The following is a 17,168-nucleotide window of genomic DNA, read 5'->3' as shown; positions in this document are numbered from 1 at the left end:
TAAAAATAGCTTATAAAACCACTAAAGTGCCAATATATTTTTTTAAAAAAGGTTAAATACCTGCTGTGAATTGCAGCTGTTCTGTTTGGCAGAAACACCAGAAATCAAGTTACTTGATTCATATGACCACTGCTGCTTCCTGTTTATGTGGTCTTCATAGAATTAATCCAGTTTATTATACACAGTGAGAAACAAACAAATTTGGAGACAAGACAAATTTCAACAGAGTTCATTTGCTATAGCAAAACACAAAAGAGGCAAGCCATGTGACACTTTAAATACTTACATTTTATTATGCTTTAAGTTTTTGTAGCCCAGAACCCACTGTCCCTATCCAGTATAATTTAAACTTTACATTAAAATGACACAGGATGATGGGAACTGAAGTCCAGCAACATCTTCAGTGCCACGGGTTGCCCATCCCTGGTTAGGCAATACAACTCAGGAGAACATTTCTGTAATTTGAGGGGGGTTTTTCCCCATGGCAGGGCTCAAGTTAAGTACAAAGGACAAGAGCTTCCAGGCTAACCTGCGGACCTCTAGATCAGTGCTTCACAAACTATCTGATGCGGGGGAAGGGCATTCCCCCACCCCACAAAATGTGCCAGGGTCAGTACCATATTTGGTCCTTGAAGCATCCCACCCAACCTGCGCTGTGAGTCACTGCAGACCAGCAGCTAATGGCTTGTGGACCAGCACCAGTTGGTGGACCACCACCTTGACTAGTAATGCTCTCGATGGCATTGAACTCCACTCCTATTGGCTTTGACTGATGCAAGTCACGAGTCCCACGAGGGCCACAAATGTCTCCCTCTCCCAGGGTTTCAGGTTTTACAACAATCTAGTAACAAACGACCCATTTGCGCTGCACAGTTTGTAACTCCAACCATATCTGCAACAAGATTTCCCTTTTTTCCACAACCACGAGACTAGCATCAAGTCTTTTTTATTCTTTTTTCAAAAAAAATATTTTTATTAAAGATTTTCTTGGTTTACAAAAGTACATGCCTTCTCTCTCTCTCTCTCTCTCTCTCTCTTTGCGTAAGAAAGTTTTTTTTTTTATTCTTATTCTCAAACGGCGGCAGCAGCATAGCTGTCAACTTTCAGATTTGAAAATAAGGGATCAGCAGCCTCACCTGTCCCGGAGACAGTCTATGGGATATCTAACAATCCGGGATAGCAGCGGGAAACGGCGCTGAAATAAGGGGATTTCCCGCAAAAAAAAGGGAAGGTTGCAGCAGCGCCGGCAGCAGCAGCAGCAGCAGTCGCCGTTCTCTCTTCCCTAGAGACGGTCCAGCGCCGAACTACATTTCCCATCATGCTCCATTTCCTCCCGCCCTCTTCCGGTCTCTGTGTTTCCCGGAGCGCGGCTACGCCGGAAGCCGTGAGGAGAGCCTGCGCAGCGCTTTCTTCACAACATCGTTCTGCGGAGGCCGGCGGGACCGTGTGCATCAGGGGGTCCCTCAGCTGCTTGGCGGCCATGGCGCTGAACAGGAACCATTCCGAGGGGGGCGGTGTCATTGTCAATAACAGCGAAAGGTGAGCGGGTGCGACAGCTGTGTGTGTGTGTGGACGGTTCTGTTCCCTTACTACGTTGTGTGTGTGTATATATATATATATGTGTGTGTGTACAGTGGTACCTCAGGTTACAGACGCTTCAGGTTACAGACTCCGCTAACCCAGAAATAGTACCTCGGGTTAAGAACTTTGCTTCAGGATGAGAACAGAAATCGCGGCGCGGCAACAACAGGAGGCCCCATTAGCTAAAGTTAAGAACAGTTTCAGGTTAAGTACGGACCTCCGGAACAAATTAAGTACGTAACCTGAGGTACCACCGTGTATATATATATATGTATATATGCCGTGTATAGCGCTGCGTCTGATGGGGGTCGCCCCGCCCAGGGGCGGGGCAGCAAATGTTTACCTTCCCATTTCGCTCGGCCGGTCCGTCTTTTCTTCCTTTCTCTGGAAATATTAAAACCCTGAATCCTGTTGGGGGATTCAGGCATCGGCACCTTTACTGCTGCTCTCTGGATTAAAGGAAGAAGTTTGCAACTGTTTCCCCAACCCTTTGGACGAGTGGGGGGGGGAGGAGGACTAATACATAAACTAGGGCAGCGAGGGGTCCTTGGGAAGCTCGCTAACCCGATGTGTTTTGTCTCTGCTCCCAAGCATACCTGCTAGTTGGAGGTCTGCTACAGTGCCTGAGTACTGAGCTTCCACCCTTGACACAAATCTATTAATCAATGGAGTCTAGGATGGTGTTTTGAAAGCATTTTTGCTCCCAGTGATTTGTGGTGACTCTTTCTGTAAGCTGGGGTAGGGGAACCTCTAGAAATTCTGTTGGACTTAAACTTCCATTGTCCCAGACTGGGACTGCTGGGAGTTGGGAGTCTTGTCAACGTTTGGAGGGCCGTAGCATCCTCATCCTTGCTGACAATTAACCATGCGTTATGTGAAATAATATTTCCTCTTGTCTATTTTGAACACGCCACATCTTAATCTCTCTGTCCTGAGCCTTTAGCATTTTGAAGGAAGGAGAGACAGCACTTCCCCCCCTCTATTTTCACAAGTTCATTAATGTTCCTTCCGAGGTTTCGCAGTTGAGGGTTTGCAGTTGTTTCTCTCTAAGATTCAGATTCCCTTCTAATTGGGAATGATTGCTAAACCACTCTGAGAATTGTAGCTGTGTGAGAGGAATAAAGGTCTCCTAACAACTTTCAGCGGGACGCAGGTGGCGCTGTGGGTTAAAGCCTCAGCGCCTAGGACTTGCCGATCGAAAGGTCGGCGGTTCGAATCCCTGCGGCGGGGTGCGCTCCCGCTGCTCGGTCCCAGCGCCTGCCAACCTAGCAGTTCGAAAGCACCTCCGGGTGCAAGTAGATAAATAGGGACCGCTTACCAGCGGGAAGGTAAACGGCGTTTCCGTGTGCGGCTCTGGCTCGCCAGAGCAGCGATGTCACGCTGGCCACGTGACCCGGAAGTGTCTCCGGTCAGCGCTGGCCCCTGGCCTCTTAAGTGAGATGGGCGCACAACCCCAGAGTCTGTCAAGACTGGCCCGTACGGGCAGGGGTACCTTTACCTTTACCTTTAACAACTTTCAGCAGCTTAACAAATTACAGTTCCCAGGATTTTTTGGAGGAAGTCTGGACTTTTTAAAGTGATGTAGTGCTTTAAATGCATAGTGCAAATGGGACCAATGAGTAGTTGGTATCCACAGCCAGGTAGTGGATCCAGGATGCTGGAGGGCAGGAACACGAGAATATGCAGTTTCATAATATTTGGTTGTTTAGAAAGTTGACATTACCTGTGAGTTCATGGGCATCTGGCAGAAGGAGCTACCCTCTACCACTCTCACATTTTTTGTTCTGCCCTTTTGTAATTAAGTGTCTTGGTTACTCCTCATATCGGATTTCACAACTTTGTCATGTCTGTAGATAAGATTTCACAGCCTTTGCTCATCTTCTCCAGGCGTGGAAGTAATTAATGCTGAGCTCTAATCTTCCACAGTAGGAAATTAAATTCCAAGGTTGCTGTTGCCTCTTGCTAGTACCAGTTTATGTAATGGGAATACTGCAGAAGGAGCTATCACATTTGGTGCTTCATACACTTCTGCTGTAGGAATGAATCTATTCTTTAGAAACCCTGAGGTTTAAATTATTAAGTCATAGTATAAAGGGATTTCATCTACAAGTGAAACTTGCAACTGGAAGGCTTACAGATGCCATCTTTGTACTGTACAGTATTGCAAATACATTTTCAAGGAGGTGTTTTCCACTATCCTCTCCTCACTATTATTTTCCTTCCACCTCCTGCTGCTCCCTGTATTTGTAGCAAAATGCTGTGGGGCAGCAACTGCCTGGCACAGCACAAATATGGATGAAAAGCAGCACTGCACCCTGGAGATGGCAGCACACACACATGGGTATATCAACAATTTCCTCTGTGTATGTTTTTCTTCCTGAAACAGTTGGCAGAGTTTGTTGCAGGGTATATAAATGTGCTGCAGATGGTGGTGGCCAAAGACAATGGAGGGATGGAACAGGAGCATATTTGGAAGAGCAGACATGAGATGGTGAAAATTCACCTGCATAGAGCCCTATTATATGATTTATTAACTGAACATTGCAGAGCAGTTTATACACCATCATCAGTTTCACAGGTTCCTACAATGTTAGACAATGCTAATGACAGTACCTCCCCTCTTTCAAACTATATAGTCACAGTGTTTCCTAACAGTCATGTAGATGAGTAGGGGTCCGGTGGGACTTGAAGTGATCTTTGTGTTCATATTGCATAAACTGGATACAGTGGTACCTTGGGTTAAGTATTTAATTCGTTCTGGAGGTCTATTCTTAACCTGAAACTGTTCTTAACCTGAAGCACCACTTTAGCTAATGGGGCCTCCTGCTGCTGCCGTGCCGCCGGAGCACAATTTCTGTTCTCATCCTGAAGCAAAGTTCTTAACCCGAGGTACTACTTCTAGGTTAGCGGAGTCTGTAACCTGAAGTGTATGTAACCTGAAGCATATGTAACCCTTGGTACCACTGTACACTGAAACGGCTCATAAAATCACCACCACCACAAAAAGCCATGTGGAATTCCCACACTGTATGTAGGCCCTTCTTGATAAGATATTGCCTGTTGGGACATGTAAAATATGGAGTGAACAAAAGTTGCCATTGCAAGTTGAATAGTTCTGGCAGTGTCATGGCCCTGTTCAGGAGTTCAGCCTGATCACTGGAGAGCTAAATATGTATAGAATAATGGATGTGTGCTGACTCTGCCTCCCACATTCTCTGCATGCCAGGTGCACCCCCCCCCCAACTTTTTAGTGTAAAGGTTTGAAGTGGGCATTTGTTTGTTCAGCTGACTGCAGTTAGAAGCCTCTGTGAGATCAGGAATCCTGATTGTACAGGATTCCTGATTGTGTGGAAGCTCTTAACCACATTCAGCTGAACATGGTTAGATGCCCCCTTCATATGATTATTTTTGGGGTGGAAGGGGGGGTATATCCAATGTGCTGAGTACATTGGCTGTGGGGCCAGTACATGTACCAATGAGGGCTCCTGTGCACATTTAGCCCTCCTGTGTTCAATCTGAACAGCTGAATATGAGTCAAAGATAGCAGCTTTGCTGTTGCTATGCCTCTTGTGCTAATTAAATTTTGTGTCAGTTTTGTGTTCACTCTCCTATTTCTTTTTGTTCAACCCAACAGACAATCAGCATGTTTGTACATGTGTTTAGTAACATGGACACATTGCATATGGGTTTCACTTGGTGAATGAGGCTGGGTGATGATCTGAAATTTGTCAAACCCCACGTTATCTAACCTATAGAGAAATCATTACTAAAGAGTGAATCCGTGTACCAAACACCTCTTTTTGTGTGTGTATAGCATCTTGATGACCTACGATCACATTGAAATGACATTCCATGATATGGAACACATGCCGGATGCATTCAAAGGGACCAAGAAAGGCAGTGTCTTCATGACCCCATATCGAGTAAGTTGGCAAACATGTATTTGGTATGTAAAATTCGAATATGAAGAGTGAAGAATATAGAAACAGACCACATGATTCTTCAGTGCTTGTTTTCCTCTGAAGCTCCATGATGAATTGACGTTTTGAATCCCAGCTAGCTATCTGAAATATCTTTACTTGTGAAGCCAAGCATATTGATACAAAGAAGTAGGAGGGTTGGATGGAGAGGAGGAGATATGATAGTTATGATGATGGTAATAAATTCAATTTCTTATTTGCCCTTTTCCACATGGTCCCAGGGTGGGGAGGGTGAGTGGCTCCTGTTACTTGGAAGTACCGTGAGAGGTGGATTTTTCCAGGGCTACGCTTGTTCATGTAATAAATCCATTAACCTTCTGGGGGGGTGCTATGAAAGTTTCTGGAAAGAGGTGAGCAACAATGACAGCTTATGTGTGTTTCTGAAATGCATTGCTGCATCAGTAGTATCAGTTGAATGAATGGCTTGGCTATTCTAATGAATACATGACCTGTGAAAGTCTTCATTTTGAAAGCCCACTTTAGTTTTTCAGATTTTAGCTTCTAACAGTAAGATGGCTTTTTATTCTGATGCTAAATGTACCTTTTAAAGGAGATGTATTCTTTTTGCCTGCAGGTTATCTTTGTGTCTAAAGGAAAAGATGCAATGCAGTCTTTCATGATGCCCTTTTATTTGATGAAAGAATGTGAGATTAAACAACCAGTTTTTGGAGCAAATTACATCAAGGGGGAAGTGAAAGCAGAGGCAGGAGGTGGGTATCATACCAAAGCCATTGTGTTTGGTGATGCATTCAGTTTCTGACTTGAATTAGAAAGTGAAGAACTAGCAAAGAATTTGGATTCTTATGGACCACATGACAGCTTTATTACCAGCAACAAACTTCTCTTAAGAGCGTAAGAATTGCAGTGCTGGATCTGATGAAACAGCATTTATTCCAGCATTCATCTCCACCACTGGCCTGTCAGATGCTCCAGAATCTGATGATTCTGCACCAGTTTAAACATGGTGGTTTATATTTTTAGCTATGGATTTTTCTAAATCTGTTTTAAAAACTTTGTGCGCTTGGGGAGCCACTACAGTATCTTCTGCTAGTAAAATCCTTAAGAGTAGTCATGCTTTGTGTCAAAAGATACTGAATATGCATGTATCCTGAACCTTCTGTTAGCCCAGTGCATTTTATTGGAGGACCCAAAGTTGCAGTGTTAAGAGAGTGGATAACTGTATGGGAGCACCCCCTCCCTTCGGCCTTCAGAACTTCCTGTAAAGAATTCACTGAACCCACACATTTTTTCCTGTCCTGTTCTCGTCATTCTTTATCCTAGTCCTTGCCAAAAATATTACTTCTATGAAAAACCAAATATTGCATTTCTAGAAGTACATGCCGTTTGACCAAACTGCGGGAGGCAGTGGAAGGCAGAAATGCCTGGCGTGCTCTGGTCCATGGGGTCACGACTAAACGACCAAACAACAACAACAACAGAAGTACATGCCAGAACTGCAGTATTGATTATTTTAATCTGTCCAGTTAGGTCTTTAGAGAGAGTTGGGATTACCTTTGCAGAAATGGTTTCTAACTTTACTTGCAAGCAGTTGAGCTCAACTAGGTACGTCGGAAAAGTTCAAAATTCAGTGTGTCAAAACTCTTTTTTGGTAACAAAACTGTAAGGAAAATTTTGTCCCATTCCTTCTCTACCTTTGTACTTCTAATGAAGCAGGATGTCACAGGAAAAAATGAGCTCATGCTCCACTTTGCAGATAATAAATCTAAATCAGCCAAATTATTTTATCTATTTAGCATCCTTAAATGGCTCACAATGAACAGCAGTCCAGGTCCCAGAGGATTTAAGAAAGGCAATTGAGCTATAACTTTATCTTGGCTGTAGCCTTATCTCTTTTGTCTGTGTAACTCTATTTCTTCATTTCAAACCTCAAACCTAATTCACTAAAAAGCACTTGAGCAGCATTTGCTTCTGTACAGCATGAGAGAGGCTTTTGCCAAAAGTTAGATTAGCAATCTTCCATCCCACTCTGACTTCTGTCATTCTTACAATGTATTAAAAGGCGGCAATTCTAAAGACACTTCCCCAGAACTGTTCCCTTTTATGAATATATTGCCTCCACACATACTTGTGTCTCAAGTTTAATAGACACTTAGTCACATGTAGTGTATTGTCAGCAGTGGCCTGGATGATATACTCTGTTTGTTTCTAAAATGGGAAATTCTCTTATCATTAATTTTATTTCTTTAAACAAAGGGATCTTTTGTGAGCCTTATGATATACTTCCCATTTAATTTCTTGTCAAATGATTATAATTCCAGACTGATCTGTGGCTAGCTAGTGAGGGGAGTTGTAGAGTCTTTTTAGCAAATTGAATTTGCCCTTGCTGACTCAGAATAAATCTAATCTTGTTGATATTTAAGGTTGGCAGACAGAATTTTGTTGTCCTTTGTTGTCCTTTAACCACATTCTAAGGGATGTGTTTCAAATTCATGTACCTTTCAGTCTTTTGACTCCACTCAGCTTGCAACCGTCTTAAGGACCTAAGATAAGATAAAAGCCAAGTTACGTTTTGCATCCAGAAAATTGCAACTCTACTTTTATGATAAATTACATAAATCAGAGATGGGTGGTTTTTGCTTTTAAACCATTTTTATTACCAGCAAATTTCCAGCTTGATAAAAACAAATATTACAAGCCATTCTTTCATATACAAAAGAATATCAACTCTTCACATCAGAGAAGTGCATTACTTTGTCTCAAGGCAAATTAAAGAGAAACAAATCTTCATGTTTGGATACTGAATAACACTTGCTTTATAGAACAGCCTGATAACAGATACTCCCATTCCATTCTTCCAGTTTATTTTCCCTTTTCCCTAGGAGGTTGGGAAGGATCCACAACTTTCAAAATGACGTTCTCCGCAGGAGGTGCCATTGAATTTGGACAACGTATGCTGCAAGTAGCATCTCAAGGTACTCACTGTTTTTTGGTAAAAGAAGCCAGTTCCGCTAAATATAGTCTGAATATATTTTGCTGAAAAGAAGGAGTGTACGTGTGTGTATGTTGGAGAGAAAGGCAGAGAGAGAGAAATTAAAATATAGCTGAGTGATTTAAGTTATTTGAGAAATTCTAAGGGTTTCGGGTAAAATTGAACTTTGGCAGTACTTCGATTGAATAGCTTGCTTTGAAAGCTCCTTCTACTAGGAGAGAAAATAACAGCTATTGTAGCTACAGAATCAGTAAAGTGAAAGCCATAGTGAAATAGAGGACGAGATGGTTGGACAGTGTTCTCGAAGCTACCAACATGAGTTTGACCAAACTGCGGGAGGCAGTGGAAGGCAGGAGTGCCTGGCGTGCTCTGGTCCATGGGGTCACGAAGAGTCGGACACGACTAAACAACAACAAAGTTGCAGCTTTTCATTGACCCTATTTGCAAAAAACAAAGCCACTCTTGGTATTCAGCATCTCAGAGACACTCTATTATGTGTGGCACTAGGCAGGCACAATAGATGCTTTCACACCTGACCTAGCCCTTCAAACAGGATTTCTCTCCTCCACCCTAGCTCATTGCCATTATGACCTGTTGTTCCTTATACACGCTGATTATCAAAGGACAGTCCAAAGTCCTTCCAACTCCCTAATATGCATTGCTGCCTTTTTCCTCAACATCTTTTTCAGTCAGCCGCTCCTGCTGCTTCCCAATTCTTCCAAATGGCTGATAGTTATGGGAGCTGGGTCTCCTTCCTTGGCTTATTTGCTCAGTAAAGCATTTCTTCTTGTCATCTTTCCCTCCATCTCCACCTGAGGGGTGCATGAACACTAGGCATCAGGCCAGACAATTTACATTGCTGAATATTTCCTCTTTTCCTACTGCACCAGACTCCTCATGCCAACTAAGATCTTTGTACAGTGCGTGCTCCGAACTCATTAAGATTTCATGGTGGTGTTGTAAGATATGGCAAGCCGTTTAATTTATTCCTCTCACCCACTGCAGATTTTTTGACATTATAGTAGCGAGTTTCAAATTTGTTGAAGTTGGTGCCCTATAGTGTTTTTGGCTGAAGTGTTTTTGAAACGGACACTGATCATAATTTCCTTTCCTTTGTTTTGCAGCCTCAAGGGGTGAGGTCCCCAATGGAGCCTATGGTTACTCATACATGCCGAATGGGGGCTATACCTTCCCACCACTTGCTGCCAATGGGATATACCCTACTCCCTCGGGGTATCCATATCCTCCACCACCTCCGGGTGAGTATTGAAAGTGGGAGAGGGAAAATCTAGTTAAATTATTATTATTTTTTAAAAATTGAAAATGAGAGAAAAGAATAGAGCTCATTTGCTTTGTCTTGATTTCTGGCTACTCCCTTGTTAAATGTGGGCCACTTTTGTTTTGCTTGAAAGCACTTACTTTTAATAACTACAGAGTTCCCACAGAAAACTCAGCCTATTCCTAGTACTTTCCATAATGATGAGTGTCTTCAGATGCCATGAGGTAGTTATCATGGCACAAGGTAGTCATCATGCTGTGAAGTAACTTTGAACTTGGCATTTTATCTGCCATAACTTGCCAGGCACAATACAGAAAAATGGTTTGCTGGTGACAGGGTTGAATCTGACATGCTCTTTCTCTAAGATTCCCTGTTTTTAATAACATAGACATTGTTTTAAAATATATTGTATCAGCCAGAAGGTATATGGTTTAGTGATGCATTACAAAACTCTCTCTGCAAACACTTTATTCTTCCTTGGAGCAGAATTGTATCCTGGTCCCCCAATGGATGAAGCCATGGGATACATGCAGCTTCCTCCCCCTCCCTATCCAGGGCCCATGGAACCGCCTGTCAGTGGTCCAGACCTTCCTTCGACTCCAGCAGGTAAGAGAGGTGCCAGGATGGCTGCATCACATATCCTCTGAACAGTGACATATCTGTAAAGGGCCTTCAAGCCTGGATTCAGCAGGATTCACTAGACTTTAAAGCAGCCTGAATAATGTTTATTTAGCTTCTCCTTGCAAATTTCCTAAAGGGGGGGGGGTTGTGTTTTGGAGAGCAAAACTTTAAAGGGCATCTTTCTAAAAATGGTACAGTTGAGGTTTCATGTTAAACATCATGTTCTAACTCCAGAGCTAGCACAATCTGTTTACAAAGAAATGATTGTTTCCTCGCTGCCAACTTTGCAAATGCAATTAATGCAATAAGGGAAAATAGAGGTTTTCTTCTACATTTTGGGTCATCAGGAAAGGGATGAAAACACAGCAGCTGCTCCATCAGACGAGCCAGGCAAGGGTTGAACTTTGTTTACCATAGCAACGACATAGAATAACCTGGCTATAATAACAGCACTAGCTTTGCTTATTTGGTGTCACTGTGTAGTACAGATTAAACAAGAACTACACACAGAGAGAGAAGGTTTTGTAGGAATTTTTGAGGGCTGAAATAGATGCAGATCTGTGTCACCACTGAAGAGTTGCAAAATGGCAGAGAGCGCTTAGTTTACAGTGACAGGTGGGAGGCAGTTACTTAAACCTTTTCTTTCCCACTGTGTTCATCCCTGTAATCCCCCTTTCTCCTTCCTCCTCCACCAACACTTCCATCTCCTGACAAATGCTTCAGAATCCAGGCTAGGAAACAAGGTTGTTGGGGGAAGAATTTAGCACTGCACTTCTGGCCTGCCACTCCTCTACTTCAAATTGCACCCTCCTTCTGCCACTTTGCAGCTGTTTGGCAATGATTCAACTTTCCAAACTGGAATCTGTCACAGATTTCTCGTTTGGCTCTTAGGACAGAACTGCTGTTATACAATCACAGATCTTTCAGCAGATTCCTACAGTGGGTCTGACTTTGATGCTTGGCGATCGGAAATTTACAAAAAAAAAAGCAGTTTACAAAAAGAACCAAACAATAAGATGATAAGTTAGAGCAGTTAAAAACAAATATTTAAAACATCAACAAATAAAAACCAATGAATGGCAAACTAAAAACAGATTAAACAAGCACCAGCATTCTATATAGATGGCTACGCTTATCTAAACAAAAAATGTATTTATCAGGCACTGAAAAGAGGAAGTGAAGGTGCCTGACTGATGTCAGTAGGCAGGGAGCCTCACCTGAGATGCTGCAATTGCAAATGCTGATCCTACCTAACCATGATGATTTTCTTCCAGCTGAAGCCAAGGCTGCAGAAGCTGCTGCAAGTGCTTATTACAACCCAGGCAACCCACACAACGTCTACATGCCAATGGTATGCTTTGCACCTTGCCCTGCATGTCATTGCAGTCTTAGAAAGGAAGGGAAGATTGGGCACATAGTATTCCATCTTGCTCTCGTCATCTCTTCCAGCCATATTGTACTGTTGGTAAATAAGACAAATTAATGTGGGTGCAGCAGTCAAAGAGCAGGAGAGGGCAAGGGATGCATTGAGGATTTTGTGAAATAGATTCTGGTGGCAAAAAAAGAGCAGGACTTGTTTCCCACCGTAGGGCAGCCTTCTCTGATGTGGTTCCCTCCAGCAGTTTTAGACGGCAACTCGCATCACCCTTGACCAATAACTATTAATCCTGGCTGGGGCTGATACAGTAGTCCAGCACCACCTGGAAGGTGCTAGGTTGGCAAAGGTTCTTTAGTTCAATATAAGAAATGTCCGTTTAAATTCAAGAAGATGTTTCATATATTCTCATAACTCGTTAATCACTTGAATAGTACTCTTCATGCAGTCTTCATAGCACTCCTTAGTGAATTTATTGTAGAGCAGAGGTTGTTTTGCAGTTCGCAAGCTTAACAATATTTATTTACCTCAGGGCTGGGAAACTTCGGGGGGGGGGCATGTGCCAGTGGTGAATGGAGCTACAGCCAAAAGCGAGTACCAGGGGAGAGACAGATTGCTGTTGCCAGAGGGCTTACAGGGGGCTCCCTGCTCTTCCTCCTTTTGTGCAGTCTGTTTCAGCTCCACCCCCCCCCCTGCATCCTAATAAAATTTGGCCACATACAGCCCTCAGATCACAGGTTCACCAACCTTGATTTACATATTTGAGTGCTCTGAAGTAGTAAATTGGATTGCTCCTTCACAGTTGGCATTGTTTATGAGGTAATGAACTGAAGTTAATTCACACAATCTCTCCCCCTCTCTCTCATTTTAGGACCAGCCTCCTCCTCCTCCTTACTTTCCTCCAGAAGACAAGAAAACCCAGTAAACAGCCACCATACACTGCTTCATTTTTGCCATTTGGCTAAATGTTGATTAGGGATATGACAATGGTAAGGACCATTTAACCTCCCTCTTATACACGTAACTCCCACAAACAGCAGTGGTAGATACGTGCGGCATTAGAAAAGAGATCTAACATTTTCCTGGATTGTCACGTATAGAACTAAAAATATATTGTTTTCTTCTGTATGGTTCTTTCTCTATGTTGATGATATAATGGAGAAAGAGTTTTGTTCTTCCTCTCCCATCCCATCTTTCAACTGTCCTGGAGAATGTTCCTTCCTGAACAAAGACCACTTAAACCGAAAACTTAACCAACAGCTATTGAATTAGATAGGTTGACCAGCTCTTTCGTGGTGACACTTCGGAAGAAAATCAACTTTGTGATCTACTAGACAATCCTTAGTTGCATGAACCCCCGCTCTGTTGTGACCAAGGAAGTGCACTGATCTCTTGACAAGATCATCTGGTTCTATTTGGACACTGGACTCTTCTGCCATTTCTTCCGCAAGATGCATGTATGGTGGAATGTACGCATCGTCTTTTAATTTTGAACATTCCTGTTGAGTCACTTATGCATCTTGGTCCTTTTCTTTCATACAACAACAACAAAACATTGGCTGCAAAGTTCTGGCAGTAAAACATCATACCTCTATGGTAAAATTGGTAATTTATTTGACCATGCGGTTTGATCAGTTACCTAAACACTAATTCCATCTTAGCAGCTGAAAGCATTTCTAGGGAAGAAGATGGCTTGTATTTTGATCTATTTATTTAATTAGTTTTGTTTGATTTTATTTATTTGTTTTTTATCCCTAGCATTCTGAGCATGTCATAATCTGAGGCTAAGCATTTCCCCTTTGATTGCTTATGCTCAAATTCAACTCAGAGAGGCAGAGAAAGATCACCTTCTGGACTGGGGATAACTTAGATGATGTCTAAACTGACAGATGGGGAAATAAGAAAAGTCTCTTGGAGTTTTCTGCATCTTCGGTTTCCTTTCTGAGGCAGAATATTAGCAATTGGTTTTGAATAGCAGTAGCCCTTTGATGCACAGAACATAGCAGACTCCCAAAGATCTCAGAAACCCATTTACGGGAATATTTGGAATTTGGTATATACTGACAGAGCTGTATGACCCAGCATGCATGTGTTACCATTAGCATCACTTGTGACTTACACCAGAATAAAATCAGAATCTGATTTGTACAAAAATCTTCCCTCTTTCCCTGTAATCTGTGATGCAGAGGAAGTGCTTCAAATCATGGCTCTCTCAAATGCTAACTAACTGAGCCCATGCAGAAAACCTGGGGCATCTGTTCACAATTGCTTTGATCCTGGGTATCCGGCAGTGTTTGAGACCACCCTAGTTAACTCCAGCTTTGTGCACATTGCGACACTGTTCCACTTAGCAAGGGATGCCAACTGCTTCCTGTTGTTGTTGCTGCAGAGATGTCCCAAGGAAAAACACAGGTAGTATCTGTGGCCAAAATTATGGCAAAGTAGGATGGCTTAACTGCATGCCTCTGCAGTGCTTGATTTGTGCTCCCCTGACTTAGCTGTCTGTTTCGTTTTGAATAACATTCCTGACCTTGTGATTTATGCCAGGGGGTGGAAGTGCAAACTTGTTTAGTCTTTAAAATGTCCCTATTTGCATTTATTGCAGTTACCGCACTATGCTGCAAAATTGAGTGACAGCCAAGTGGATGAGAATCTTGAGTTTCTGCAGGAATCAAATTTAGTTTGTGTGCTTTTTTGAATAGTGGGAAAGGTGTTTCCTGCAGGAGCTCAAAAAACACCCTGTACTAATGAAGCTTGCTGAGATACTAGATGTGTGATGCCCCAGATAGACAAAAGTCCATTTCTGGAGTCCTTAGTTTGAATTTTCAAATGCTTTCTAGCTGACAAGTGATGTTAATGCGTGTGCACGCTCCTTTCCCATCTAATGCACTGACTTTTTTCTAGAATTGCTATTTAAACTGCAGTGATGTAAAGAAATTATTATTTAAAGAATTGTATTTTGGGGAAGTTCTATCGATACCTTATGGATGTGAAGTGGGTCTTCTGAATGCAAGGCTGACTTTTGATTTGCTCAAGACTGTGAAGTAAAGATAACTTACAACAACTCTCTGTGGCTCATTGTGACTGCATATTTGGGTGGGCAGCTGTTTTGCTGTGGTGAAATCGCCTTCACAGGCTTTCAGATGGAAGAGTCATTTTACAAATAAAGCCCGGGTTGCTTGTGCAGGGTGATTCTCTTTCTGTGTCTTCCACTGATTTCTGTCACAAGTGAAACGGAGTTAGTTAATTCCATCAGACCTTGTTTAAATAAATTGCATGGTTTTAGATATTCTTGCAGAAGCCAGCTAAAAAAGAATTTGCATAAATGTATTCACAACTCAAGTGGAACACAATAAAGTGTATCATTTTTTCTGGATTTGCTTAACTATTTCACTGGGTGTCTTTTAACTTGGACTGCCAACAAACCTTCTACCATAGAGATATCGAGCACTCCCAAGTTAATTCCCCTGTCAAAGTCTCTCAGCACACAGAGTGCTCTTCTCCCTGAACACTCCTGTTCTGAATCAGATGGTTCTTGTGCCCTTATGTGTGTTTACTTCACTCCTCCACCAGAAGATTGATGCAAGCCACAACAGAGGTTCAAAGGATCAGATGAGGTGAGGAGGAGAGGAAAGGCAGAAGAGGGAGTGGTGGATCAAAATGGACCCTGAAGTTGCCACCTTCCTCTCTCCAAACTTTTCTGTGAAACACTTTATTACATTTGTAACCTGCCGTTCATACGAGCTGCTGTTTTCAGTGGCAGTCCCCCAAATAGACACACATAATGTGTCCAGTGTCATTGTACTATGTGCTTTCCCCCACCAGTGCTCTGTGTCGCTGGCTGGTATGGGTAGGGAAATTCACAAAATAAAGGATGGTGGGGCATGGGCAGGTTTTAGTACATGCTACAGAGGGGAAACACTCCTGACTGCTTCCAATTATACAACAGCCACCCCATGGGAGTTGTCAGTAACATTTCCACGTGGCAGCTCTGTGGTGGCGGTTATGAAATGATCTTCAAGTTCCCTTCAGAGGAAGGCAAGAGTTCCTGTTAATCACTCATGAAAAAAAGGCATATTTTGGCCCATGAAGCTCTTGCATGAAAAAAATCTAGAGTAGAATCTCTAGCACACCTTTTGCTCCTCCTGGTAGGAGGCACATTGTGGCACTTCAATATCCAGAAATGAAGGTGACTTGCAACCTACCACACTAGTGCTGGTGACTTCAGACTGTTTCTCCCTGAAGCAAGTTCAAGGAATCCATGAAGTCTGCTCTCACCTCTCATCACCTTCACCTTCAGGTAGATGGAGCAAGCAGTGCCACACCTGAAGAGATGGACACCCACTTGATATTGCATGGGTTAGCGCCATCAGCAAATGGCGGATCCCCTTTGATCGGGAGGGGATCGGCTCCGCGGAAATCAGGTTCTTTCCGCTGCGGCGAAGCGGAGACCCTCACAAATCCCAGGCGGTGAAGCCTTGGAACGTGGTGACTCGGCGGGCACCCTTTGCGCCCCCCCAGCTTGTTGAAACAGTTTTTATGCCATTAACAACAATTGTCTCTAAGCAAATTACAAGGGTACAGCACAAAAAGTAAAAATTGGAGGTATAAAATCAAACTTCATTTAAAATGTCTGATGCAATAAAGAAATCTTCAGCAGGAGCTAGAAATTCAGTAGGGCAGGGTCCTGCCTGATTTCAGCTAGAAAAGAATTCTGTAAAATTGGGCTTGCAACACTAAACACACAGCGCCTGGTGGGTAAGGTTACTAACAGTGACTGGCCCAAAGGCCTCCGTGATCAGGGAGGGATATAAAGAGTTAATGCAATGATGGCATTGGTGGCAATGTCTGTTTCTGGGGGTCTATTGTTCAATAATATGTGACTGGAAGATGACATAGTCGTCTCAGTGATAATGAAAAATTATCAAAGATAATTTGATAATTTGCACAATTCTGGAACTGTTATTTACACACATACCATGCACATGTTGCCAGTGGAGGCTGGTCCACTAAGACATAATCCTCCCAGGAGAATGCCAAGCAATTAAAAAGCCCTCCAAAATCTGAAAGCCACAATTTCCTCTCTACATACACTTTTTACTTCTCACATAAGTTCTGCAAACATTTCTGTCAGTCAGCTCTGTGCAGCACTCAGCCTAATCCCAAAACCCAGCTGTAGCAAAGAAGGCCTTCCCATGTACCTAAGCAGGAAAACTCTACAAGTGATCAGACAGCCCTTCAAGGCAGGCCTCAAATGAAGGCTTCCACTTCATCTGTTATGCAGCTTAACCAGCATTCATAACAGTATTGACCTATTAGGGCTACCTTGAAGAGCAGTCTGAGCATCCTCAGAGCTGTTTTCTTGAAAGAAAGCAAAGCACA

At 42.8% G+C, this 17,168-nt stretch overlaps 1 protein-coding gene across 1 annotated transcript; it reads left to right on the top strand.

Annotated features, from left to right (window-relative positions):
• The first annotated feature begins 1,379 nt into the window (after positions 1-1,379).
• WBP2 (WW domain binding protein 2) lies at positions 1,380-15,162 on the top strand. Its single transcript, XM_079966264.1, has 8 exons — positions 1,380-1,539; positions 5,396-5,504; positions 6,136-6,271; positions 8,402-8,494; positions 9,636-9,770; positions 10,277-10,396; positions 11,686-11,762; positions 12,658-15,162. Exons 1-8 carry the CDS (start codon positions 1,481-1,483, stop codon positions 12,709-12,711), a joined length of 783 nt encoding a protein of 260 aa, XP_079822390.1. The 5' UTR covers positions 1,380-1,480; the 3' UTR covers positions 12,712-15,162.
• The last annotated feature ends 2,006 nt before the right edge of the window (positions 15,163-17,168 follow it).

Source organism: Podarcis cretensis, assembly GCF_951804945.1.
Source record: "Podarcis cretensis genome assembly, chromosome: 2".
Taxonomy (NCBI): domain Eukaryota; kingdom Metazoa; phylum Chordata; class Lepidosauria; order Squamata; family Lacertidae; genus Podarcis; species Podarcis cretensis.
The sequence above is the reverse complement of the archived record's forward strand: the minus strand, read 5'-3'. Positions and strand labels throughout refer to the sequence as shown.

What these genes read in the sequence shown, in the direction of transcription:
- WBP2 (XM_079966264.1), top strand. Translation starts at nt 1,481, where the DNA reads ATGGCGCTGAACAGGAACCATTCCGAGGGGGGCGGTGTCATTGTCAAT. An exon ending in GCTGCAAGTAGCATCTCAAG is followed by an intron (nt 8,495 to 9,635) that starts GTACTCACTGTT and finishes TTTGTTTTGCAG; the next exon opens with CCTCAAGGGGTGAGGTCCCC. An exon ending in CCTTCCTTCGACTCCAGCAG is followed by an intron (nt 10,397 to 11,685) that starts GTAAGAGAGGTG and finishes ATTTTCTTCCAG; the next exon opens with CTGAAGCCAAGGCTGCAGAA.